Source organism: Daphnia carinata, chromosome 2, assembly GCF_022539665.2.
Source record: "Daphnia carinata strain CSIRO-1 chromosome 2, CSIRO_AGI_Dcar_HiC_V3, whole genome shotgun sequence".
Classification (NCBI taxonomy): Eukaryota; Metazoa; Arthropoda; class Branchiopoda; order Diplostraca; family Daphniidae; genus Daphnia; species Daphnia carinata.
This window is the reverse complement of record NC_081332.1, coordinates 2,149,100-2,174,851: the sequence shown is the minus strand read 5'-3', so window position 1 is coordinate 2,174,851 and position 25,752 is coordinate 2,149,100. Positions and strand designations below refer to the sequence as shown.

The 25,752-nt window shown below is 38.5% G+C and overlaps 2 protein-coding genes across 2 annotated transcripts; one reads left to right on the top strand and one right to left on the bottom strand.

Moving 5' to 3' along the window:
- The first annotated feature begins 2,844 nt into the window (after positions 1 to 2,844).
- Positions 2,845 to 4,701, top strand: LOC130685987 (UDP-N-acetylglucosamine transporter-like). Its single transcript, XM_057509287.1, has 7 exons — positions 2,845 to 3,057; positions 3,121 to 3,237; positions 3,329 to 3,546; positions 3,616 to 3,732; positions 3,816 to 3,962; positions 4,040 to 4,241; positions 4,309 to 4,701. The coding sequence occupies exons 1-7, from the start codon at positions 3,045 to 3,047 to the stop codon at positions 4,491 to 4,493; spliced, it is 999 nt and encodes a 332-aa protein (XP_057365270.1). The 5' UTR covers positions 2,845 to 3,044; the 3' UTR covers positions 4,494 to 4,701.
- A 915-nt stretch (positions 4,702 to 5,616) lies between these two features.
- Positions 5,617 to 15,553, bottom strand: LOC130685985 (uncharacterized). Its single transcript, XM_057509285.2, has 3 exons — positions 15,153 to 15,553; positions 8,391 to 8,880; positions 5,617 to 8,318 (listed from the first exon to the last, which is right to left on the bottom strand). The coding sequence occupies exons 1-3, from the start codon at positions 15,160 to 15,162 to the stop codon at positions 7,043 to 7,045; spliced, it is 1,776 nt and encodes a 591-aa protein (XP_057365268.1). The 5' UTR covers positions 15,163 to 15,553; the 3' UTR covers positions 5,617 to 7,042.
- Positions 15,554 to 25,752: the final 10,199 nt, after the last annotated feature.

Here is a 25,752-nt window from a genome sequence, read left to right as displayed (position 1 = left end):
CGTCGCCCTCCGTGAACACATCATCGGACTAAGCGGACCCCCACGTCCCCTTTCCGGCCAGAGCCCTCCAAACCTCGGTATATGTTGTTTTTATATATACCGTACAGTAGGGGCATGACCCCCTACGGGCTTATTACGAGTCAAGGGGAAACGGGGCTACGGAAAGGAAGGGAGCCCAGATATGCACTTCAATTTTTTAAATATAAAATACCGTCTCGGGAATCCGAATGAAGTATAGAAATATCATGTCATCCATCCAATCATTACAATTTATTCAGTGTCATGCCCCAACCAAGAATTTTTTCAGATCCAATGTTACTATTAACCTACACTGAGAAAAGAAAAACAACACCATTAAGCATCTCAATTGTTGCTCATGTGACTTACATGACTCATAGGTTCAACTTCTGACAGAAGCTTGGGAAAGGCCATACAAATTGTAGATGAAAATCATTGTATAAGGCTCTTGAATGATAAAATAGCACCCCTAGAATGTTGCATTGTTGATAGTTGTGTTCCCAGTATGCTGAAAATCCTTTCCTATTGGATAAATTTTTTTTTTGTAGATTAGACATGGTTGGCAAAAACGAGGAGAAAAGCTTCATCATAAATTCAAAAATTTTTCAAGAAAATTCCTTTCATACCTAAAGAGTCCACATATGATGTTCATCGCTGCAATGCCAGTGAAGTGAAACATCTTTAGGGCCATTTAAGTACCCAGCTTCACCAACACTCTGAGCCTAAAGGACAAGTTGTTCTTTAGCAAGAGAAGCAGCTCATACCTTAATGGTAATGCACTTTCAGTGTTTTTCAACTGTAGGCTCACTCTTCCATCCTGTAACACTTCCAGACTTGACTTGATCCCCCACTAAAATTCTGTGAATGCAAAATAATAGCATTAAAAATACTTTTTCGATAGACAAAAAAACCGAAAAGTACCTAATTCATGTTTTATGTTGAACTCGTGCTATTTCTGGGTTTCCATACGACACCCATTTTCAGCCCAAATACGGTCCTACAATTCTTCAGTTCCTTCGCTGCATGGACTTATTACTAACAATTCTTTTAGTGCAGCACTAACAGAATTTAAATTTAACACACTGTCAGGTGGTGGACTGAATAACTAAACAATAAATAATTGTTTTTTAAAATTCTATACTTATTTTGAATTCTTATTTGAAAAGTTTAGGTACCTGACTGTGTTCCCCTAATGCCAATTCATCCTCATGTTCAGTTAGGGATGAGTTTGGAAAAACCTCCTTCACTGTTTGGAAACTGTTCCGTTCCAATTGGTTCTTTTCCCCTAGCTGAGCTTGTAGACTCAAAATTTGAGCTACAAAACACAAATGAATAAAAGCAAATAAATAGAATCATTACATATTAGGCCTTACCATCCTTAGCTTTGCTGTTATCTAATATTTTGTGTTGTTCCAATAATTGGGCCTGCAGCTTCATAATTTGATCTAATAAACAATAATTAATAATTGAAAACCAATATAATAATGTTTATACTTACCATCCTTTTGTTGTATTATCTTATCCATTTTTCAATTGTTCCTCCAGCCACGCGTTATTCTCCATCCACGCTACTTAACTAACTGCGAATGGCATCCAATGGACTGAAATTGCCTACGCCAGTAATAACGAGTTTGAGCGGTAGATGGCTACGTGTCGGAAAAAAAGAAAAAAGTGCGATTTTTTTTTCTTTTTCCGACATTTTTTTTTTTTTTATGTAAAACGGATTGCCATACAAGTATGGCATGGTTTTTGAATAAAACGTATAGAACGGTAAAAGATGGGTTAAAAAATAAGCCCGACTTTATCTTTCGGACTTAAAAATCTTTCCTATTAAAAAATAATATCATTAAATCTCGATAACTATACATGATTCTCATTTAAAGTAACCAAGGCACACGAAAATGGAATTTGTTTTTACGTAGAGCATATAGTTTTGGAGTAATATAAAATATAAAGTCAGTTTATTGGCGAATCGAAACCATTACTAACGCGCCAGTACGCTACAGCGCTAGCGTGACACAGCAAACTTCTTTGATTATTAAAAAACCATAAACTCTACGTAAAAACAAATTTCATTTTCGTGTTCTTTGTTGAATTTGAATCAGAATCATTTATAGTTATCTAGATTAATGATATTATTTTTTAATAGAAAAAAATTTTAAGCCCGACAAAATAAGCCCGGCCTTCTGTTTTTTACGGTTAATTAAAAAAGTAGAAGCCTAACATAAAAATATACCCTATTTTCGTGATCAGCTATAAATTTCGAATCGGAATAATGTATTTTTAATGATAGCGCGATGCAGCAGAAATATTCGGTGAGTGTATGTAGAGAACTAACTAGAAATTTGACCGCTAGATGGCGGAAGCAGTCAAACAGAAAAACCTATATTTTTTGTGTGGGGGGAGGGGTAAAACGGATTGCCATATTTTATATTCTATTTTTGCGGATTATCTTTATTGCTAGATTTTATGCAAATACATTTTTAATTTCCTAAAGTAATAAAAAACTTCATGTATTGAAAAAAAATGTCTTTGAATTGAAGAGAAGTTATGATCAGATCGTACTTTCCTCGTACTGTACGTATATGCCCCTACTTACCCGACAGGATTCAAATTCAGGTTCACTATTTTCCTGCTTATGCGCCTTTGGGTCGGCTTCCGGGTCTTTGTTGGTCAAACCAGTGCGATAGAAAAACGCTAACCAATTCGAACCGAACCGCTTCAAAAGTACCTACCCGGATAGTAACTGGTTGGCCATTTTTCGGGTAATCGGTTATTATTCTCCCCGCGGTCTTTTCTGGCCTTCCCCCACAAAAAAATATACTTGGCACAGAGCACAGTAAAGGACGTCTGCAAGTGCAACGAGCTCATTACAAATGTGAAGTTTCTGTAAATTTGTATACGTCACCTTTTTTGTGGATATGAAGCAATAAAAGGAACCTTTCTTAAAGTCTTTGTTTTAGTTGTTTGAATTTAACTGTAGAGCGTAACCGTTCCTTTGAGGCACGTAATAGACTACAACAGCGATGGAGCTAAAAAGTAAAGTACCTTATTTGAAAAATTCATGCAATGAGATGGTCTGTATTTAAGATGTTTCTACAGATGCAGAAAACATGAAATACATTAGCCTTGTTACCCTGACTGTACAAAATGCAGCACTTGGGTTGAGCATGCGGTATGCCAGGACAAGGGTGGGAGATATGTTTCTCTCCTCTACAGGTAATGTTTTAATCCACAGGTTGCTTTTTAGGTTTGACCTCTAATCAACAAGAATTATAATTACCTATAATCCTATTTGTTTTCAATCTAGCTGTCTTGATGTCAGAGTTTGTGAAGCTATTATCATGCCTTTGGCTTGTATACCATGAGGAAGGAAATTCACTTATAAAACTCAAAGAAGCTATAAACATTCAGATAATCAAACAACCTCTTGATACATTGAAAGTTTGTGTACCTTCAATGGTCTATGTTGTGCAAAACAATCTACTATATGTTGCCGCATCCCATCTCGATGCAGCCACATATCAGGTACCATGGGAGAAGGCAACCTGTAGAAAACAAATCATCTAAACCATCTCACTTTTTTTTTCTCCTTAGGTCACATATCAATTGAAGATTCTCACTGCTGCCCTCTTCACAGTGGCTATATTGAAACGGCAGTTGATAACTACTCAGTGGATAGCATTGGTGGTGTTGCTTGTTGGTGTTGCTATGGTATGGAAAAAGTCACATTTTTAAAAATTCAATTCGAAGGCTAACAAAAATACGAACGTATATTAATACCAATTATTTCGAAGGTTCAATTAGCCCAGACCGAGCCGGAAAAATCCGATAAAACAGTCCCATCTGGTCCTGAGCAGCACCGATGGATTGGCTTCGGTGCCGCGTTGTCCGCCTGTGTATTGTCTGGGTTTGCCGGCATCTATTTTGAAAAAATTCTTAAAGTGAGCACCATGAAAGAATTGCAGATAGTCATACTACTACGATACATAATAATTTTGTTTCCTTCTCCATGCTATAGGGATCCAATGTTTCAGTATGGATGCGAAATATCCAGCTAAGCTTTCTGTCTCTTCCATTCGGCTTGTTCACCTGTTTGCTTTACGACTGGAGCACCATTAGTTCGCAAGGATTCTTTTTCGGGTATGACGCTTTCATTTGGTACCTCGTGACCCTTCAAGCAACGGGAGGACTGTTGGTAGCTATGGTCGTTAAATACGCAGGTATGTATGGCTAATTGTCTCATACTCACAACTTCCTCATTGCATAAAACGATTTTCTTCATTGCAGACAACATCCTGAAAGGATTTGCGACTTCATTGGCAATCATATTGTCATGCGTGCTGTCCATTTACCTATTCGATTTTCATTTGACCCTACAGTTTTCCCTTGGTACATTACTAGTAATGGGTTCAGTGTTCCTCTACAGCTATACTCCACCCAAGAACGTGCATGCTCAGACTGCTAAAATTTGAGACTAGCTTCTCAAAAGTTGCTCGCTATTCCATATCTGGAAGTTAATACTGTCCATTTATTGCACATTATAATATTTGCTGTTTTCGTTTACCTATGGTGGTGGTGGACAAGAATGTTGAAACTATTTTTCCCAGTTATTGTTGCTGCATCAGGTGCGATAGCCATACGCCTCTCTTTCTATACATTGTGTTACGTTTGAAAATCCAAGTGTCTTTTTGTGTTTGATTAAATAAAATTTTTTTAAATTCAGAAAGAAAACTGCTCAAACAGGTATTAAAAAACTGTCGACTCTTGGCGAAAGCTGCTTTGAAAGGTCATAAAATCCAATCATACAGGTTTAATTTTTTATTACGTTGTTGTTTACCACAATCTCTTTCACTGGGAATGAAGAAGAACTTGTTGGTGATTTCTCCCTGGACGCTTCAAGGCTATGAAGACCTTGTTTTCAAAATTGTCAAATCCGGAAGCTTCCAGATCGAGAATCCTTATCCTTACCTTTGTTTCAAATGCCTGATTCCTGTCGATTTGAATCAAAGGCAAGGTCGTCAACGAAACTGATGCGTAACATCCGAATAGGAACTGGAAATACCACTATACCAGCTAGCCTACCAGAACGGATGGCATTGCACGCTTTATTAGGAACCATGTCGCGGTTTGTGATTCCTGTCGCAAGATTCGTCCACTACGCGGAACATTGCCCTTCTTATGGAAACGAGTTTGCACTCGTCACAGTGTCGTCGTAATCGTTCTCAACGAACAGAGAAAAACTATTTATTGGTAATGAAAAAATTCTGTTTGCAATGCGGTTAGAGTTTACAAGCGAAACTAAATCGTCCAATGACCAATTGCAACTAAGAAGTCGTTGTCTTTCTCAGACATCTGGCTGCTTTTAGAAATCGTGAACACTTGTTTACAGCAGACGACGACAGTTCGATGGCGCGAGAACACGTCCAGCGATCGTACGCAAAGATGGCCGATAAAGTTAAACAGAAGTGCCAAAGTCGAGGAGAAAGTTTGGTTTTGAAATCATCATGGAGGTGAAAACCTGCCGTGCAGGGCGCTCCCAAAAGAAGGCAAGATACCATCTATACGTGTTAAACGAGATAAAGAATTAAAAAGAGAAACGTTTTCTTATTTTGTAATCTTTTTTAATTCACAGAAAAAAAACACTAGCACAATGATACGCAACAGGCTGCGTATCTCATATAGGACGGTATTGACACGTATTTGAAAGAAAAATAAATTGATTTTGCCGACAAATTACGGATGGTGGCTAAGGCTTTAAGGATATACGTTAAAAAAAAAAGGTTTTGAAGGAAGAAAAACAAAATTATATAATGAATCGTACACCATTTACAGCAAAAAACAGTGAACAAAAAGCGAACTGCGATTTTTTTTTTGGGGGGGGGGGGGTGTGGCGTGTGCATTTCACAGAAATGTGTCTCACGAGTGTTTTACACAAAACAAAACAAAAAAATGATGAAATAGAAAAAAAAAAACGGGGTGAAATAACACAAGCACTTTTGCATACGAATTGAAATGATGGTTTGGCAATGGACGCGGCCATGTCAAATGGATTTATTCGAGATTACAGTTCTTGTCTTTCCTTTGGGAAAAAATGAAAAATGGGAAAAAAAAACAGAAAGCTAATTTTTTTTTTTTTTTTTTTTTGCTTATTCGCAAGATAAATCATCACATCGCACATTGTCTTTACCGGAGAGTTGTGCGTCATCTCCGAACGTGGTGCTCAAAAAAACCCACAAGCACAATGTTATGCACAAGCTTTCCATCTATTTTTCTTTCGAATCCATAGATGCCACTCATGCCGAATGAAATTTAAAAAAAAAAACAAAAAAACAGATTCATTACTGAGTATAACAATTAAAAGAAAAGAAAAACACACATACAAGAAAAAAAAAATGATGAGTTTAACAAACAAAATTGTGCACTGTGCGTAAATAGCTCGTTTCAATTAAAAAAATTAAACGACTGACGTGGACGTAGATCGCGGCCGATTTCAGCGTCGGCCATGTTTTTTTTTTTTGTTTTCATTTCTTCTCTCTTCAACCTCCCTCATTAAAAAAAAAAAAATGTGAAATGTCTCGACATTTATCTATATATTATCCTATTGTTTGACAAATGTTGATTTATACAATAGGATTCAGTCGACTGGTCATGCTGAGACGTGATGTCGCGAGTGAAGCGACGGCGCCGAAGAAACATTGAGCTTTCCCTAAAACTAAATTTATTTTTTTTTTTTGACTGACTATGCATAAATTATGCATAAGCCCCCCTCCTTTCATCCTCTCTCTCTCTCTTTATCTGCCATTCGAAAATCAAAAGTTTGTTGCGTCTTGAGCGTATGACTTACAATACATTGTTTACACAAACCGACCAAACAAAACTCTCATTTTTTTTTTTTTCCCTTTTAATGTTATTAAAAAAAAAAAAAAAAAATAATAAAAAATAAAATGTGATGGGTGTGTCTGGTCCTTGAACGATGAAACCAAAACAAACAACCAGTTTTGTTTTTTTAAACTCTATGGCTCTACAGTTGATTCGCTTCGTCCTTGTGTTCGAAGAAATCGAGAGACTTGAGCACTTGAGTGACTCGAGGAATCAGATCTTCCTTGTATCGCCATATGATAGTATCTTTGACCAGATGCTGCTTGTACTCGGTGTCGCAGCTCTTCTTCAGCGTGCTGACGCAATCGGCACGGTAGTGTTGCAGGTGAGCCGTTTCTGGCTCGACCGGGTACGAAGTACAACCACCACCCAAACAGGCCAGTGGGAAGTGATTGTGCAGCGTCAGGATTTTCTGAACGTTGTGGAAGCACTTGACGTACTGGTTGGGTTTCGTGTAATTGTAACTACGGTAGACGTGTTGGAGCATGTGCATGTGGCGCGGGATGTTGGCCTCCCATCGGTGCGAGTGCTCCGCGTCGTCCCAAAAGTAAACATTGCGGAAATTGTAAGAAGCTCGGGTGTAGTTGGCAACGGTTAGCGATTTCGGCACTATAATGTCGATCAGTTCGTTCCAAGTCTGCACGTTCTTGGGCAAAATGACCTCGTCCGTATCCATTAGAGCGATGTAGTCATAGCTGTAGAGGTTGCGGTACAAGCAATCGTTGTACGGTATCACCTCGTTTTGGCGTTTGCTCGTGATCTTCGACTTGAGATACATGTGACGCAATCCCGGGATGTTGGGCTGCTCGCCAGGCAACGTGATGGGCGTCAGTTCCACTTTGCCCGTTTCCTGGTAGTATCGCAGTACTTTGGAGATGTTGGGATGAACTTCAAGTTCGTAGAGGAAGATTTTGTCCGCTCCGAGCAAGCCCAACAGCTCGATCCATTCAACGAGACGGACGCTCAAGTCTTCGCGCAAAAAGTCGAGACCTTTGACGCAAACGGCGAAGCGGCCCTTCTTGGCCGGCACGTTGTTGTTGACCCGCAAATTGTTGGTGGGCGGCTCGCAGCCTTTCTCCGTCAGCGAGACGGAGATGGGCACCCGATCGATCGGCAGTCCCTTGTTGGCCAGGACGGCCGCCGTCGGCAGATGGCAGGCCATCAGGTAGGGCTGGAGAAGTCCTTGTTTGTAGTTCCCCCATTTCTGATTCCAGACATACTTGTACTCGACGACGGGCATGACGATGGGATCCTTGGCCGCGTCGTACCATAGGAGACAATGCGTTTTGACTGTCGGCTCTATCCGGTCGATCATTCCGAGAATGCGAATGGTCGGTTTCTGGACGGCCGCCCGGTTGTCGTGATAAGCTCCGTACAAGTAGAAGGTACCGTTTGATGACCGGAACATTTGCCAATAACTGCAAATTTTTTGAATTTCGAAATGAATAAGAAAAACGGGTTGATTGATTGCATTTAGAAGTGAAACTCACTTGTTGTTGAATTTGATATCAAAGACGCTGGGATAGAAGGCACAAGTGTGGTTTTTGCCATAGATTTTTGCCTTTTCCCGCAGCCAGAACTCGAAAGGCACGTTGGGAACACGTTGCTGGATGAAGGGCGCCATGGACTCGTCGTCGGCCGGCTTCGTCCGATCGATTTTGACACCGGCCGGGTCGGTGCTGGTGGCGGGTTGAGTGGCCGTGCCGACGGCCACGCCGCTGGAGGCGGCCGTCGAGGTCAACGGCGTCTCTGTGACCTTCTGCAGAAGGAGGCGGGAATTGACAGGTCCGGCTCCGGCATATCCGGCGCCGGCGCCGCTCGACGTGGGATCTGCCGACCCGCGGCTGGAGATTTGGAAAAGGCCATAACAGAGACAGGTCCAAACGACAAGAAGGTAAACGGAACGCTGAAGTGGTCGCAATTGATTGCCGCCGGCCAGCAGCGGCCATCTCGCCCAGTGGCACATGCGAAAGATTTGTCCTACACGTCCCCAAAAAAGTATGTGATTAATTTATTCAAATGAAAGGATGAATATTTTTAACTAGTTTATATGAGGACACGACGTGGGATGAAACGAGTTAACTCTCCAAAATTTAAATTTCATTCTGTTCTGGTTTTTTTGTTTTTTGTTTTTTGTTTTTTTTTTCAAAAAACGTTGGCGTGAGGCCAACGTGTGAACGAGCGGATGTGCAACAGGTCTTATCTCGAATCTCTAAGAATATGTCATAATTTTATTTTTAAAATAAATGTATATTGGGAAATAAAAGAGTTGAAGGACGTTGCTTAAGAAGAGCCCCTTCCGATGCCAATCTTTTAAGTGCATCGTGATGTTTCGTAATGATACTCTTTTTTTGCATACGTGCTGACTTGCTTATCGCGAACGTACACGCAACGTGACAGGAGAAAACGGCTATTTTTCTTTTATTATTATTATTTTTATTTTTTTGTTTTTTTGTTTTTTCACTCGATTTCAATTTTGAAGACGCAAAAATTCAGCGACGAAAAGAATTAGGGAGCTCGTTTTCGGAAACAGGTTTTCTTTTCACACGACATCCGTACAACGCGAAAATGAAATTCAAAAATTCTCTTTTGGCTGTGAGAATATTTCGTGTGCTGGCCAAGGACATAACTATTCGTCAGGGCCGCTGCCGGGTGAATAAACACAAGTACAAATAATAATAATATAACACACGCAAAAAGCACTTCGAGCTTCTCCCCCCCTCGGGAGTCTCAAGAAAGAAAAACAGCCATAAACCCAAGGCAAAATGAAACCCCCCCCCCCCCCCCAAAAAAAAAAAATAAAATAAAATAAATAAATAATAATACGACGCATCATAGTTTACATTGTTCGTCATTGTTTGATTCCATCCCCGCACTGTCGTGTCAACATATCGTATGCAAACGAGATGCGCGCGTATCCGTTTGTTCGAGATGTTGACGTTTGCGATCAAAGGCGTCGGTGCGCATTTTTCGATGACGTGAGGTACGTTGGTGAGCAAATGCAAATCACCGACACAGCATTTTATTTTATTTTTATTTCTTATTTTTATTTATTTTTTTTTTTGCTGATTTGCGTTTGGCGTTCGCGTGTAACGAACGAACGAACGAAAAAAAAAAAAAAAAAAAAAAAAAGCCAAGTGAAAATCATACGGGATGGCCACGTCACGACCTTGCCAGATTCGGCATCTGACGTCAACCTTGGCATCGAACGCCGGTGGCATCGAGGGCATCACGAAGCGGAAAAAATAAAAAAATAAAATAAAATAAAATAAATATATCGCTAAAATAGCTATGTGTGTTCTTATGGCTGCAGGCTATCCACACACACGTCTAGTAGACGCCATTTTTTTTTTTTTAAAGTTCCACTTGGCACCAAACTGCCCCCCCCCCCCCCCTTAAAAAAAAAACACGATTTCACCTTCGTCTGTAAACGGCCTAATTAACATTTATGGCTTTAAAAAAAAAAATAAAAAATAGGATGCCACTTTTTTTGTTTTGTTTTTGGCGATCATCATTTGAAACGATCCAATTTTTCATGTGGTAAGCAAGAAAAAAAACCCCCAAAAATCAAGTGCTTCTCTCTCTCTCTCTCTCTCTCTCTCTCTCACACACACACACACCATTCAAAAATCTTAAAACGACTTGGGGTAGGATGTGGAGAAAGTTTGGAGAAAGCAGACCCCCCTTTGTTCTCTTTCGTATGAGCTACCTTACCACCTCTACCCCAGATAGAAAGAAGAAGAAGAAGAAAAAAAAAAAAAAAAAAAAACGCCCCGGCAACCCGACCTGAATAAGGAAAGGACCCAAAATCACCAACCAAACATGCCAACATTTTGTTTTTGTTTTTTTTTTCATGTTGGAGAAACGAAGAGATGCAAAGAGAAAAAACGAGTTGGGGCTTTCTGTTGTTTTTTTTTTTTTTAATTTTTGAATCGAATCCAAATCTCATTTACATCTACGAGTTGTGTTTGTTTGCTCTCTTTGGGCTTTTAGGTCGTTCCTTTTTTACCAGCTTTTTAACAGCTGACACTGTTAAAGACGATCGACATTGAACGCAATTCAAAAGGGAGACATTGAAGAAAAATTGCATCATCTGTTGTAACAATCGTTCGTTGCATGTACCAAAGAGACGCAACGGCACAAAATAAGACAAAGGGACGCTGTATATATATGTATTGCACGGGGTGAATCACGCGGCCTTGCTCTCAAGTTCTTCAAGAGAACAATGGCACACAACACAAGAGGGGAACCCTTTTTAATGAACGAAAAACTTGGTTAAATGTTTTTGATTATCAATGCAATTTTCGAGTTCGCAGAAGAAGTTTTTTTTTGTTTGTTTGTTTGTTTCATTTCGACGATGAAAAACAGACACAAAAAAAAAAAAAATCAAACCCCCGAAGATTTTTTTTTCAAACGCTCGATGGACGTTGTGAAAGACGAAATGTTGTCGAAAGACAAAAACGACACGGTCGGGAGCCGAAGCTAAAAAAGAAGAAACAAAACTATACTAGAAGGCGAAGAAAAAACCTTGACATTGCACTGTGCAGAGCTAGCGTCTAAAAAAAAAAAAATGTAAATGTGACGCGTGAGTTTCAATTGCTGCACACGATGGCCGGTGCAAATGGTGCACCGTTGAAACAGGTCGATCAGCCGAGGACAATGAACCGTTTTTTTTTTTTTTTTTTTTTTTTTTTTTATTCGTTTGGAAATGGCGATGGGTTTTTTTTGTTGAATAAATTGGGCCCATCATCTCCATTCAAAAAGTGATATTTTTTTTTATTTTATTTTTTTTTTTGGGGGGGGGGGGGGGGTTCTTGGTGATGTTGACCAAGGAAAAAACAAAAAAAAACAAAAGAGGAACCGGTTGGCGTGTGAAATGGAGTCCATAAAAAAAAAAAAAAAATACAAAAAAAAAAAAAAATGAAACAAATGACAGCGGTCATCCAACAGATTTCAATAACTTGACGTGTTCCGTCCGCCCCCTCGAGCGTTCACCACGCCATTACGGGCGCCGCTGCCTCGAGGTAAACAAGGACAAGTCAAAAATTTTATTTATTTATTATTATTATTATTTTTTTTTTTTTCTTATCAAAATAAAATAGAAAAATCTTTGCAGAAAAAAATAAAAAATAACCAGTGCGCGGAATGACGGCCATTATTTTATTTTTTTTTTTTTTTCTCAGTTGCTGTTGTTGGCTGTTGAATAACAACCGGAGTTGTTGATATAAAAAAGAAAGGCTCTTTTTTAAAAAAAAAAAAAAAAAAGAGAGAAAAGGTCCGAATCGTCCGCCGCTCACGCAACCGCAAAGATGGCGGCAGCCGGACTCGCGGCCGTACCTCGCCGTACCAACCCAACGGGACCGTATTCTTTCTTTCTTTCTTTTTTTTTTTTTCTAACGAAAAATTTCTCGCCCGATTTCCTCACGGCATCAATTCACGCAACCGAAGAAGAAGAAAAAAAAAAAAAAAAGGTGGGACGCGCGAAAGAAACTTACGACCTAGAAAAATTCGAAATCTTTTTTTTTTAATACAAAAGAGACACACAGAGAGAACATTCCGAAAATGATCTGCGTTTACAGCATCACGCGCTGATTTGCCCCACCCCGCTTTTTTTTCTTGTTTAAATTCTTAATGTTTCGTTCTTTTACGTTGTGACTAGACAAAACAAAACAAAACAAAAACGATCGTTCGGAATGAATTAAAAATGCAAGAGAAAAACAAAAAAATGAATCTATTTGACCAGAGGGGGCCTTTTTTTTTTCTTTTTTTTTTTTTAGTTAGGAACGGAGAGAAACGGCAATTGTTTTTTTTTTTTTGGGGGGGGGGGGGGGGGGACCAGAAAAACGTTTTTGCATATCGATAACATACGTATGCGTGACGTAAAATGTCCCTAACGGGAATTTTCGGATAGAAAAGAAATGATTAGAAAAAAAAAAAAAAAAAAAAGAAAGAAAAATGGATGGCCTTTGCGCATTAGAGAAGGATGTCGCCGAAAAGACCGGCAGTGATTGCACCGGATGTGACAGTTCATTTGCGTCCTTGAAAAAGCAGAAGAAAATAACGAAAAATGGTAAAATAAAAAAAGAAAAAAAAAAAACCCAAAAAAAAACAAGGGGGGTGGAGAAAGATTCACGAACACACAGGAAATTCGTAAATATTGGAGAAAATAAATAAAAGAAATGGAGAGGTGAGGCAAAAAAAAAAAAAAAAAAAAAAATGAAGTGTACACGACTAGACCATTTATTTATTATTATTTTTTTTTTTGGTAATATCATCGTCTATACCTGGAGGCGCAAAGAGCGACGGCGAAGGTCTACTCAGGATGTTCACCCCGTCGCCGTGCCAACCCGGCGTCGCTTATTACTTTCCCAGTTACCATCAGCCCAAAAAAAAAAAAAAAAACCAGAAACAAAAGAAGACCGACCTGAAGAAATTGAAAAAAAAAAAAAAAAAAAAAAAAAAAATGTGCAAACCTCCAAAAGAATTTTTTTTTTTTTTTCGCATGCGGGATGAGGAAGAGAACATCTCGAAATATTTAATAATGTAAGAATGGCACACAGTCCCTGGGAAGAAAAAAAAAAAAAAAAGAACGGGGCAGCCTGGACTGGAACGCAAAAGTCATTGAGTCCCGCACGTTTTTTTTTTTTTTTTTTTTTTTTTTTACAAGACACAATAAAGATGAGCTCATTGCCGATGACTTGACTATTTTTTTTTTTTTTTTTTTTTTTTTTGCTTTATCATTCGGAAAAGAAAAAGGGATCAGTGACACATCCGATTCTCCTTCCTTCCCCTTTTTTTTTTTTTTAAAGCGGAAGAAAGAACGTCCGCGTACAATCAAAGTGTCGTAACGATTTTTTTTTTTTTTATTATGATGCTCGCGTGAGTACATCTCGATTTTTATTATTATTTTTTGAAACGCCCAATATTCCAGCAAAGTCGATAGATTTCTTGTGGTCCCTTTTTTTTTTTTTTTCGGACACGCCATATTTTTTTTTTTTTACGGGGGAGTGGGGACATTATTGTTATTTCCTCGTTCGTGTTCACTAATTTTCGAATGCCGTCTCCAAGAAACCGTGATCCAATAAAAAAAAAAAATAAAAATAAAGAGAATTACATGCGTGGTGGAGGGTATATAGAGACGACCTCAATCGGCGTTCTACAGCCGATATCGTTCGCCCACGGCAGATGCCTCGAAATGAGCGAAAACAACGCGTGAACATGTGGAATCAAGTGAACGTGGATTGCGTCACTCTCTTTTCCTCTGTTCTATATGGTAAAAAAAAAAAAAAAATACAAATAAATATGCACTCGACTGATTTTTGGATCGAGCACATGGACAGCCCGTTAGAGGCAAAAAAAAAAAAAAAAAAATAATAATAATAATAAAAATAAAAAATACAAAAAGGGCCACCCGTGCAAGTCTCAGCCAAAAAGACGAGCGCCAGATGTTCAGCATTTCTGTACTGGACGTTCCCGTGCACCGTGCGGCCCGTGATCATTAAAACGATGCAGCATTAAAATAACAATCAATTTCTAATAAATAAAAAAAAAAGGGAGCAAAAGCTTTTATTTTGTTTTTTTGTTTTTTTTTGGGTTTTGTTTTTCCCTCTATTTTTCAATTAGAAATGTAGTCTGTCTCTATACGTTATGATGTTGGTGGTCGTTGCCAAACGAGACCTTCCTCATTTGCCGAACTCAATTCGAAAAGGGTGGTCTCTCTCTCTCTTTCTCTCTCACTCCAAAAAATAAAATAAAATAAAATAATTGTATTTTGTTGATCATTAAATCAAACATTTTTTTTTTATTGTTTTATTTGTGAAAAAAAAAAAAAAATGAAATTACGTGAAACGAAGTCGGATGTGGAATTGTCGGTGGCGTGCCTTTGACGATGGGGCGTGAGTTTCCACGTCAAGTGGACACACACACACACACACACACACACTCATCTTTTTGTGTCTATTCGAAATGAAAAAGGGTGTTGCCATGGTTCGATGTCACGTGTGTTTTGTGTCCGAATTGTGGATGCCACTGACCGGATGCGTATCTTATTATTTTCACAGAATGTTGAATGTGCGAGTTCTATGACGTTCCAGCCATACCGACCATCTGTGCGCGAAATGACACTAACTAGACGAACTGGAACGCAGTTCGCGAATCGATGTCTTTCAAAATATTGTGCAACACATCACAAAACTAGGACGTCAATTTAAAAACCTCGAGAATAAAGAAACTAAAAATAGGAAATGATTTACCTTCGGCCATCGTTGTTGTTGGATGCTTTCAGACCGGATGGGATGTATCTAAATCTATCGGCGATGCGTCAAGTCCAAACAAACACCATGTCACTAATGAACTCCAATTTTCAATTTGTGTTTTGATCGAAACAAGAAAAAACAAAAAAAAAAAACAAACAAAAAAAAACACACAAAATACAAAAACGAAATGAACAAGAGGTTGGAATGTCGTTATCGTTTCACTTTTGGTTTTCTTTCCAATGTCCACAGCACTTAACCAGGGTCTTTTGATGAATAAAACTATCTGGAAATTTATAATTTTTTTTTTTTTTGCAGGACGATAAAAACAATGTTTGAACAATGCGCGGGCAGGCCGTTGGTGTGAGAAGGGAAGAGGATACGAAAAGCAGGCGTGACTGGCGAGGACGGTGCTCCGACTGCAACTGGTTTTCTAGCCGAGTTGAACAACGGACTTTTGGACTCTTCGAACGGCCCTCACCATTTCATAACGCCGCCCCCTTTTTTTTTCTGTACTTTTCTTCTCTTCTCTCTTTCCCTCTCCTTTTTTTTTTTTTTTTTTGGGGGGGGGGGGGGGGTTTAAATGTTATTCATTCCCCATCACCCCAAACCAGCCAAAAAAAAAGGAACTTTTGGCGATGGATATTCTCAGCCCAGTTCTTGTTCGTTTCGCGTTCCATCCGGCTTTCAGAATGAATCAACAAAATATTTCATTTATTAAGTATACTGAATAATATGCAAATTATTTTCAATTGAATCCTACCGTTAGAATTCCCACGTATTTCTAAAGCTATTGTGTTGTGTTCTTCAATATTTCCACGTGTCACGGTACGCTATTGCCAGTTCTATTTTTTATTTTTTTTTATTTTTTTAAATATTCATTTAAAATTTGTTTTATTATTTTTTTTTTTTTCTAGTATAAAAGAAAGTGTCGTCTTCATCATTGGGCGCTCCCCCCTTATTCCTCGCGAGTTTCACCTCGGTTCGTCCGTACTCGCACTCTCGCAGGTCTCCAGCCGCAGGGCTTTAAAGAGAGATATCTTTGGCTTGGCCTCTTCTTCTCCTCTTCGTAATAGCCAGAGAGTTCCCAACTGCCCCAAGGCTGTTTGAATACCTTCAAGGGCGCCCACCTCCTCAGCGTTTCTGCATGTTCAAATCCCAATATAGTCAAACTTTAAATTATATGTATATTTTTTTTCCGTAATTTTTTTTTTTTTTTTTTTTTTTTAAAGGAAGACCATCTATGAGCTGCAACGCGTGTCACGTGTCACTGAACATTTGGCAAAACCGGGAATCACCAGGTAGATTTCGTATCTCGGTGCATTGCTGGCGACTTCATATAGAGCTGCTTTGTAACAACAAGAATAACAAAACAAAACAAAAAAGGATTAAAATTTAAATACCTGTGATTTCCCGCTTGGAAAAACGTCACAAAAAAAAAAAAAAAATTAAAATTGGGGAATTAGCATAGAACAAACGACGACAATGTTCGCTGGTTCGTCCATTTGATTTTCTTTATCGAATGCAATTTTTCATTTTAAAAACTACTTCGTTTGAACTTGTTCGTGGCCATTGCTTTCTGTTTGCCTTAATAAAAAGCAAATTTATGCAGCGAGAGAAGTTTGAGAGCGTTGCTTCAGAAGTTGAACGAGCCCAATGCTCTGCAGCGACGTTATATATCGTCTATGTAAGTCCAAACAAACAAATGGCTTGATGACTTGGCAACCGTTTCTATGCACTATCAAACAAACTGGTCGATAATTACCATGTTTTTTTCCAAAAGAAGAAGAAGAAGAAGAAGGGACATGGGTCAATAACGTGGCCATTGCCCCCCCCCCCCCCTTTCAGTCGCTCTTCTTTCATCACGTATCGAGATGATACGAGTTCTGGTCAAATCGCTAGATGTAGAAAGGGCAAATGTTCAGTGATATTCATTTGACTCGCGATAAAAATGGCTCATGTGTTTGGAACTGTTCTAAAGGCGACGAACAAAAAACATGGAGGAAGAGAGAAAGCTGTTTTAAGATATGGTAATTCATTTTCGGATAGCACCCTAAGGGAATTGAGGCTGCGACGATGGTTTTTCAAAATGGTAACACAGTTTTTGTTTTTTTTAGGAGAATAAAATAAATAATAAGGGCGTGAAAAATTAAAATAGACAGTTTGCGATCCATACGGGTAACTGTTCCAGGAACGTCGAACCACTTAACCAATGAGCCGATCTTACAAAAACAGAAACTGAACAGCGGCCATTTTGGATCTTTACAAGTCATTTGCGTACACGGTTCCCTCTCTGGCATTTATTCATAAAGTAGGACACACTGAATCATTTCAATGCGATCACATCATGACGGTGGTAAACTCTCCCTTCTTTTATCTTTTAAAAGAATTCAAAAAAAGTTTTCAATTCAAAATATTTCAGAAGAAAAAAGGCGATCGTTTAGCGGTTGGTCAAGTAAGTAAACCATTTGACCAGCCGCCACCGACCAACGATCACGAAATGCGACAGTATGTAACATATCAAGAATCGAAATCAAAAAAAAAAAAAAAAAAAAAAAACGTTTTTCTTTTTCATCGTTCTGTTTACAATACGTTTTTCTTTTGTTCATTTCAACGTGGGGATGAACATTTTTCTCACGATCTGATTTGTCGTGAAAGTTTTTAGTCCCGCCATGATGGTATATGTGTACCGTAACAAAATAACACTCCTATATTTCGATCTGGTCAAACTTCCCGAACCAAAAAAAAAAAAAAAAATGGACGATTGAAGATAACGTTGAATAACGTGAGACTTCAAGCCAAAAGCGCTGTCATCAAATTAAGGTACGTTCAAAAAATAAATAAATAAGTACGCGATGGACTTATTGTTTGACCTAATCGGCCGACCGTACGATTTGAAAAGAAACGGCTCGTGAGTTTGTTGGATCGGGGCAACGGTTCATTTTCATGTTGTTGTATCCATTTTTTTTTTCCTATTGCATTTAAGAATGAAAAATGCACAGTTAGTTGGGGAAAAAAAAAAAAGCGGACGTGACACTGTTGGCCGTGAAATGTCCCGAATTTCGTAATTTTTTCAGATTATGTAGAAATGCGGGATATTTTACACGCTCGTTCTCATCCCGCATTTCGCCAATCACACGACAGTGTGAAATAGGGGATTTGAAAAAAAAACCCAACAGATTTCTAGTTCACCTAATTATTTAGCATCATTTTTTTTTTATTTCGGAATTTTCTTTTTAAAATGTCAGCACGTTATTTAAATGAATTCAGTCTTGCGTTTGTTGACATGTCGGAATGAAATTTCAACGAGATACCCGTTGTTTCTCTTTTTTTTTGGGGGGGTTTTCTCTTTCTTTCTCCTGTGGCACTCTGTCAAACAGGGAAAGTCCTCAGTGAAAATCACGAAATGGCTTGTCAACTTTAGCGAGCGGAACCCCCCCCCCCCCGTCCAAAAACTGATGTTCGCTGTCCGAAAGTTTTTTTTTTATTTTTTATTCGTACTACTTTCATCCCGATGTGTACTGGAACGCAAAGTCCGAATGCCGAGAAGAGCCGCAATGTGACAAACGTCATAGCCCACGTCGAATAAAACGAAAACAAACGAGAGATAAAAAAAAAATATATATATAATTCGTGAATGGATTTATGTTTTCCGGTGTGGTTTTTTTTTGTTTTAAATTCCCGTCTGTCCATAACATTTTTTTTTTTTTTTCTTTCTTTAAGGAGTGGCTACACGTTTCGGAACTGATGGGAAGAGTTTAATGCAAAGAGAACGAGGCTAATATATAACGCAATGGAACTCACGCCGGTTCTCTGTGTGTGTGTAATTTACGTCGCGGTGTAATCCCTTTCTCACGGTTCATCGATGTAAAAAAAAAAACAGATCCCGTATTTTATTAATTAAAAAAAAAAAAATAAATAAATAAAAATTATTGGCGATTTTTTTTTTTTTTGGTTGTTGCTGTTGTTGTTGTTGTTTCTGCACCGACGCAGCTGTTGGATTGCGGGCCATCGAAAACTCCCGCGGTCCTTTTCGCGTCCCCAATTGCGGACTCGTTGCGATTGAGGTCCAATGGATAGACATATTACATCTTCCGGGATTATTTTTTTTTTTTATCCGTAACATGCGAAGAACACCGTTAGATCGGAACGACCACGTGAGTTCCGTACGGATTCTGGCACATCGATTTATAGTTTCCGCTAAAAAAAAAACAAATTTTAAATTATACATTTGATTTCTTTTATGATTTTTCTTTTTTTTTTTTCATTTATACAAATTGTTTTTGCTTTAAAAACGGTAATGACACATTGTGAACATTGTGATTCCGTGAATGAAGGAGGGGCGTGTGAGGAAGCGGCTGTTGACGGCGTGTCTACAGATGACAGCAGTTCACGCTCTTGCGCGTTTCACTTTTTCCTTTTGACGTGACGTGTAAGAAGGGCCGTTCTTCTTCTTCCCTCCTCTTCAAAAATGTGTGCAAAGATGGATTAGCATCGCACAAAGCTCTCCCCACTCCTCTCTTGATTTCGATTGTCATCATTTCTTCGTGACTTGCTCTTCATTCCGAGCTGCCGAATGTCAACTCACCGTTCATTCAAATAGTAGTCCACACACGCCGTGTTTCCAAAGAGCCTTGAATAATATGCGGTCTAGGGGAGAGAGAGTTATGTAAAAAAAAAAAAAAATAAAATAAATAAAAAAGGACAAATAAAGCGGGTGACGAAAAAGCTGACCTACTCCCGGCCGTCGTACATGTGCCCATATCGGGACAGTGATTTCTGCGTACGTACGTATACGATCTCGGCATGCAAAAACAGAGAGTTATGCATTTTAGAAAGTCGTCGTGTTTTAGTTTAGTGGACGCAGTGCTACCTGATATTCGGTTTTCTCCGCGCAAAATTGGTTTGGTCTCCAAAGAAAACGCAAGGTCTCACCTATTGTAACTTATGCGATACAAAATTAGAGTTTGTCTTTTGTTTTTGTTTTTTTCGGTCAAAGTCACTTTTGTCTATACACGCAAACCCAAATAAGCGTGGCAGAATTTGTGTGACGTCATTTCTTTCAGCTCTCACGGACGAAGGTTAATCGACTCTAGTCCTAGAGTTTGTCTATAGCTCTCGCTATTTAAGCGCAGCAATCATTTTGTTTGTTTTTTTTTTTTGTTTTTTTTTAAGAGCGTCGCATCCCATTAATTTTTCAAGAAAAAATGTAAATTGGGCTACTGTTTTCATTATTACGGAATGATGGGAGGAGATAAGTAGAAACATGCGTTTGTTTGTGACAAGGTTCTTCTTTTGCAACAGTCCAAATGTGCGGTCGGCGGGATTCTTTGAACGCGTTTTATTTTTGAAAAAAAAAAAAAAAAAAAAAATGCGCCTTTTATTAAGCGAAACTTTACGAGAAGGTAGAAATTAAAATAATTATTAAATTGGGAAATTTTAAGTTCGATAAAATAAAAAAAAAAAAAAAAAAAAGAAGAATGTTGGGGAAGAATGGTTCCGCTTCGGGAACGAAACTAAGGACGATATAACAATGCGATATAACAAACGCCAAGTGAAGCCGCGCAAATCACAGACGATAAACGTTTTCCCTTTTTTTTTTTTTTTGAAAAAAACGAAAAATGAAGGCTCTTTTTATTTGCGCAGAAGGACGAATGACGCCATTTCTTGTTGAAAAATTCTCGCCAATTTTCATGCGATAAGAAGAAAGAAGAGAAGAACAAGAAGAAGACGAATAGCTAAAAACGATGTGAACTGCAAGGTCCGGTTTAAAGAGAAACATTTCACGTGTGATGTTATATGCTAAGTAGCTGTGTTATTTTATTTTATTTTTTTTCTTTCTTTTGTATTTCCCTCTTTTCTTTTCCACCTTTTCTTTTGTTGTACAATCTTTCCCATGTATTCTTATTGACACCTCACGTTTATTATTGCCATGACCTCCCCTTGCTTTTTCGCCCCGCAAAAGATGATGGCACTTGTCATAAGTTAAAACATAATATATACAGCATATATAAATAATAATAATTGAGTAAAAAGCACTCTCTTCTGTGTATAGGCTATCTTGGATCTATACTAGCCCACATCCACTATATGTCTTAACATGAATTGTATCTGTATCATCTACGAATATATAGCCAAGGTTGCATTGTCAGTTTAACTTCAACTCTCTCTCTCTCTCTCCCTGTGTTTCTCTTTTTCGCATCCATTTTTTATATCGCTACGGGACGGTGGCTGTGCAGCTAAAAGAGATGCGCACACTTAAAAGAAAAAAAACAAAAAAAAAAAAACAAGGCAGACATGCAAACTAACGGGTTATAAGAAGCAGAGGCCCGTGTAACGATGCGGTGCGCCCGTTATGGCATTCTCGAATTGCGCCAGTCCATAGGCTCTCGACGCTCGGAGAAATTCATCGCCTTTTCCCAAAAAAAATGCAGCCATGGTCAACAGGCTAAATAACAAGTCGTGGTCGGCATTCGTAAGTATCCCCCCGTCTCGTCTATTTAATTTCTAAAAAAAAAAAAAAAAAACTTAAAATAATAGAAAAGAAATGAAAATAGAAGGTTCTACACAGAAAGGCTCACTTTCCCTCTTATTTATATATACTATTTTTCAATATAGTTTTATTTTTATTTGATTTACAAGGTCTTCGATGTTGCACGTATATATAGCCCGATGGATGTATCAACACAATCAACCTTGTGTCTTGACCATTCTCAAAAACCACCGTTCCGGATTGGACATGATGAAAACAAGCATTTTTTTTTTTTTCTATACATTATGTGGTCCGTGTTTCGTTAAATAATTCCGCGGGTCATGAATGCGGCACATATGCAACCAGCTGTGGTGTATTTATATCATCATTTATACATGTAGAGTAGATGTGTGTACACACACACACACATCTCTGAGACCAGTGCCAACGTAGGTTTTTTTTTTTTTTGTTGTTTGGGGAGGGGGGGGGCAGGTGTGTGTATCGACTTTCACTGCTTTCAGGCAAGCAAAGGCCTACTTCTGGTAAAAGCAAAACATGCGCGTGTGATTAACGTACCTGCTGGCAATGTTACGTGTCCGCCAAAGGTTTTTTTTTTTTTATTAGATGTTTTATTTAAGGCCAATTCACATATCTTATTCGTGTTGGCCAATCATTGCTGATGGCCAGGGCGAAGTGAATATTTTAAAACTACATGTACATTCTAGAACTCTCCCCCCCACGAAAAATGCAGGTGATTGCCGCAACCGCATTAGGGCAAATGAAAGAAAAAAAAAATCAAAATCAAGGTGGACAAATGAACGGGAAAAAAAAAAATAAAATAAAACGGGTTGTGTTAAAATTTGTGCTTCCTTGTATACCGCGCATAAGAGGCACAAATGTTACGCAATGTCTAGCGAGAAGCGTGGTCGATGGGATTTGGCGTCTATAGCGCACCTGCGTTAGAATTTACGCACACACACAAAAAGGGGCAGATAGGCTTCCGGTTTTCGACCTAGTTCAAGAGTTTCTCTTCTTTTTTTTTTTTTTAATCATTCTAATTATTTTTAGTGCTTTTTGTGTTTAGTTGTTATATTCGTTATACCGACAGGATGTTTGCAGAGAAAGTGCCACACACGCGAGAGAGCTGGGGCCACACACAAATCAGAAAGAAAGAAAAAAAGGATGATCTAATAAATGTTTGATGCCTTAACGAGAAAGAGAAAGTACCACGTCCTTAAAGCCCGAACGTAAAAACCCCTTTAATGACAGCCATTTGTATTGATTTGGGAAGCCGATCGTCTTCAATCGAGCGTCCGCATAAACAATTGTTCCATCGAGAGGTGTGAATGCGCAATGAAAAATAGTGAAAGTTCAAACTTGGCATTGAGCATCGTATATGTACTTTACCCACACACACACACTGGCTGGCACAATAGGCATTCGTATGTATATGCGGTTCTATATACGCACTGGCCAGCAGTTTTCCAATGCCCGAGAGCAAAGTTTGTCTCCATTTTTAAATACTCATTTTTTTTTTTACGAAGCATTCTTAGTCTTAAATTGCGTACGTGTATATATTTATGCCTAACATGGGGCTATTGCAATCGATGGTGTTTTGTCATGGGGAAATTTTGCGGCCGTTGCTCAATAGACATTTTTGTATAGACACACTCGCATTTCCCGAAAGCAAATGAGTTGAAGCATATACATCTCTTCACGATGGCTGGTGTATTATAATATGACGTGACTCACGCTATTACAATCCTCTCCGTCGTTAGGGATATAACCATATACGGGGGGGGGAGGGGGTATATATTTGTTGCATCATTATCGTGTACGAAGCAGGTTCATTACGTCACGTGAACAGTTCGATTAAACACACGATATAACGCGCACATGCGCATTTAGCTATAATAATTGCTTGCGGTGGTATTTCAAAAATAATGTAGTCGAACCAACTGTGCGTTTGATTTTGAAATAGGATATCAAATGAAAAAATAAATCAAGATCAAATTGGATGTATAATGATGCACGAAAAACAATGTCGGTCTGAAAAATGCACACGCGTTGCGGTTCAGTCGGTGAAATAAAGCGTGCGTTTGCATCGTTATTTTGGGCTATTCAAATTAAGCCAAGAAAAATAGGGAACACCCCGTATATACTTTTGTATTTTAAAAGAAAAAAGAAGTTCACCCACGTCGGTATACTATTTCGTTTTTCAAATCCAAACTTTTTTGGGTTAATCAGAAGGTGCAATTTTCGTGTATCCAATCGACTGTCCACATCATCTAATGAGAAAATACACGGCGAGTCCTCAAACACTTTTTCCTACATACGCGCCCTAAATTTTGAACCCCACTCCATCATCAATTCGCACGCGTTTGGTTCGAGGTGAACACCGAAAGCGAACATGCAAATTCGTGACATTAACATAAAGAAGAAAAATAATAATAAAGGATTATAATTTTTTACCCCTTCTTGAATGAACGGTTATATGTTTTTGCACGTGCATTTAAAATAAGGGACTGTCATCATCACCGCGTGTGGATGGGAAGCGTTTAAAGGTATAATCCCGTTTCGAGAATATTTTAACCTAAATTCGCTCGACATAACCTAAATTTTGGCCTAGACAACCCACCCAACAACAAAAAAAGATGGTGCTGTATTTTGCGGCTCCGTGCTCTTTTTAAATAGCGCACAGTAAAAAAAAAAAAAAAATGTCGACGATGTACCATAAAACAAGTGGTGTGCTCTCGGACGCAGATGGACAGATGTTCAGTAAGGATTGAAACCTTAATAATAATGACGCACACCGCTTTCTCAAAGTGAGGTACGTACGTGGGCAGCATTAACGTCAAAAAATTTTTAAGAAAAAAATAATAAATAACAAATGACGCGTATGTTTGGAGCCATTCAGTGGCAGGGAAACACGTTGGGTGCAATCTGCTGACGCAATCAACGAAGTTTATAGTTGATCTACTTTTTTTTTTTTTTTTTTTCCTTGCCTCCTTTTTATTCGCCATTAAAATGGAACTTGTTTTTAGATATTTTAAAAAAAACGTTTTGTTTTGAATTGAAAGGGAAATAAAATAGACGACGTTTAACGACGATGTGTAAAGATTTTGAAGCAATTTCTCTTTACGAAAGATAGAACATTAGGGTCAGGTCAGATCTTGCTAACGCATGTGTGTGTGTTTTTTTATAATGTGTTTTTATTTATTATTTTTTTTACTGGTAAAAACGAGCGCTGCTACTTCGCTGAATCGAGATCACTTTCCCACCAATTGTGATTGTGTTCTTTTTATCCACACCCATTGAAAGCTACGGTGTTACTTCGACCTCCGGAGCAAAACAATCTATAGTGATCAATTTACTTTTACCTTCGCCCTATGTGTGTTTTTTTTCCTCTGATCACAATAGCGTGCCACGTACAGTTTGGGCTTCTCTTTTCTATGTAGGTCAGCCTGTCGGAATTCTTTAAAAATATGTAAATACACTTACAATGTGTAATTATGCGATTCTTAAAATCGCCAAACGATAACTTTTGCTTTCTGTTTTCCTATTTTTCTTTCTCTCGATTTCATTTTCTTGTCGTTTATTCTGGTTTTGTCCTAGAAAGTAGATTTAGAGTCGACCCTTTTTTTTCTTTTGCCGAATTGCTGAATCCCGACTACGTGCGCGTAATGTCTCTTCCGCCCTCTCTCCGAACAAGAAATGTGACACAGGCAGCCGCAAAGTGCCACCCGGTAGAAAATTTCGCAACAAAATCTAGAGCAACATGAGAACTGGACTTTTAGTTACCTGAACACTTTTGTTTCGGGTATAATTTTCCGATACGGAATCTGTCTAGACAGACAGAAACGACCACCGCCGAACTCGGTTTTCGCGATATTTTTGCCAATAGATGGCGATAGTGATTGGCAATATATATACGTAGAATTTACTAATGTTTTAGATGTTTTAGGGTTTTCATTTAGTGGCCTCCAAATATATATTGTTATAGATCTTTTAATCGTGTTTCCTAATTAAAGAGAAAGGAGCAACTCAGGCCCGAAGTTTGCTAAATGTTTTTTTTTCATGCCGCTAGATGGCTTGCCCCTAGGTAGCGCTCGCTTTGTTAGAGAATGG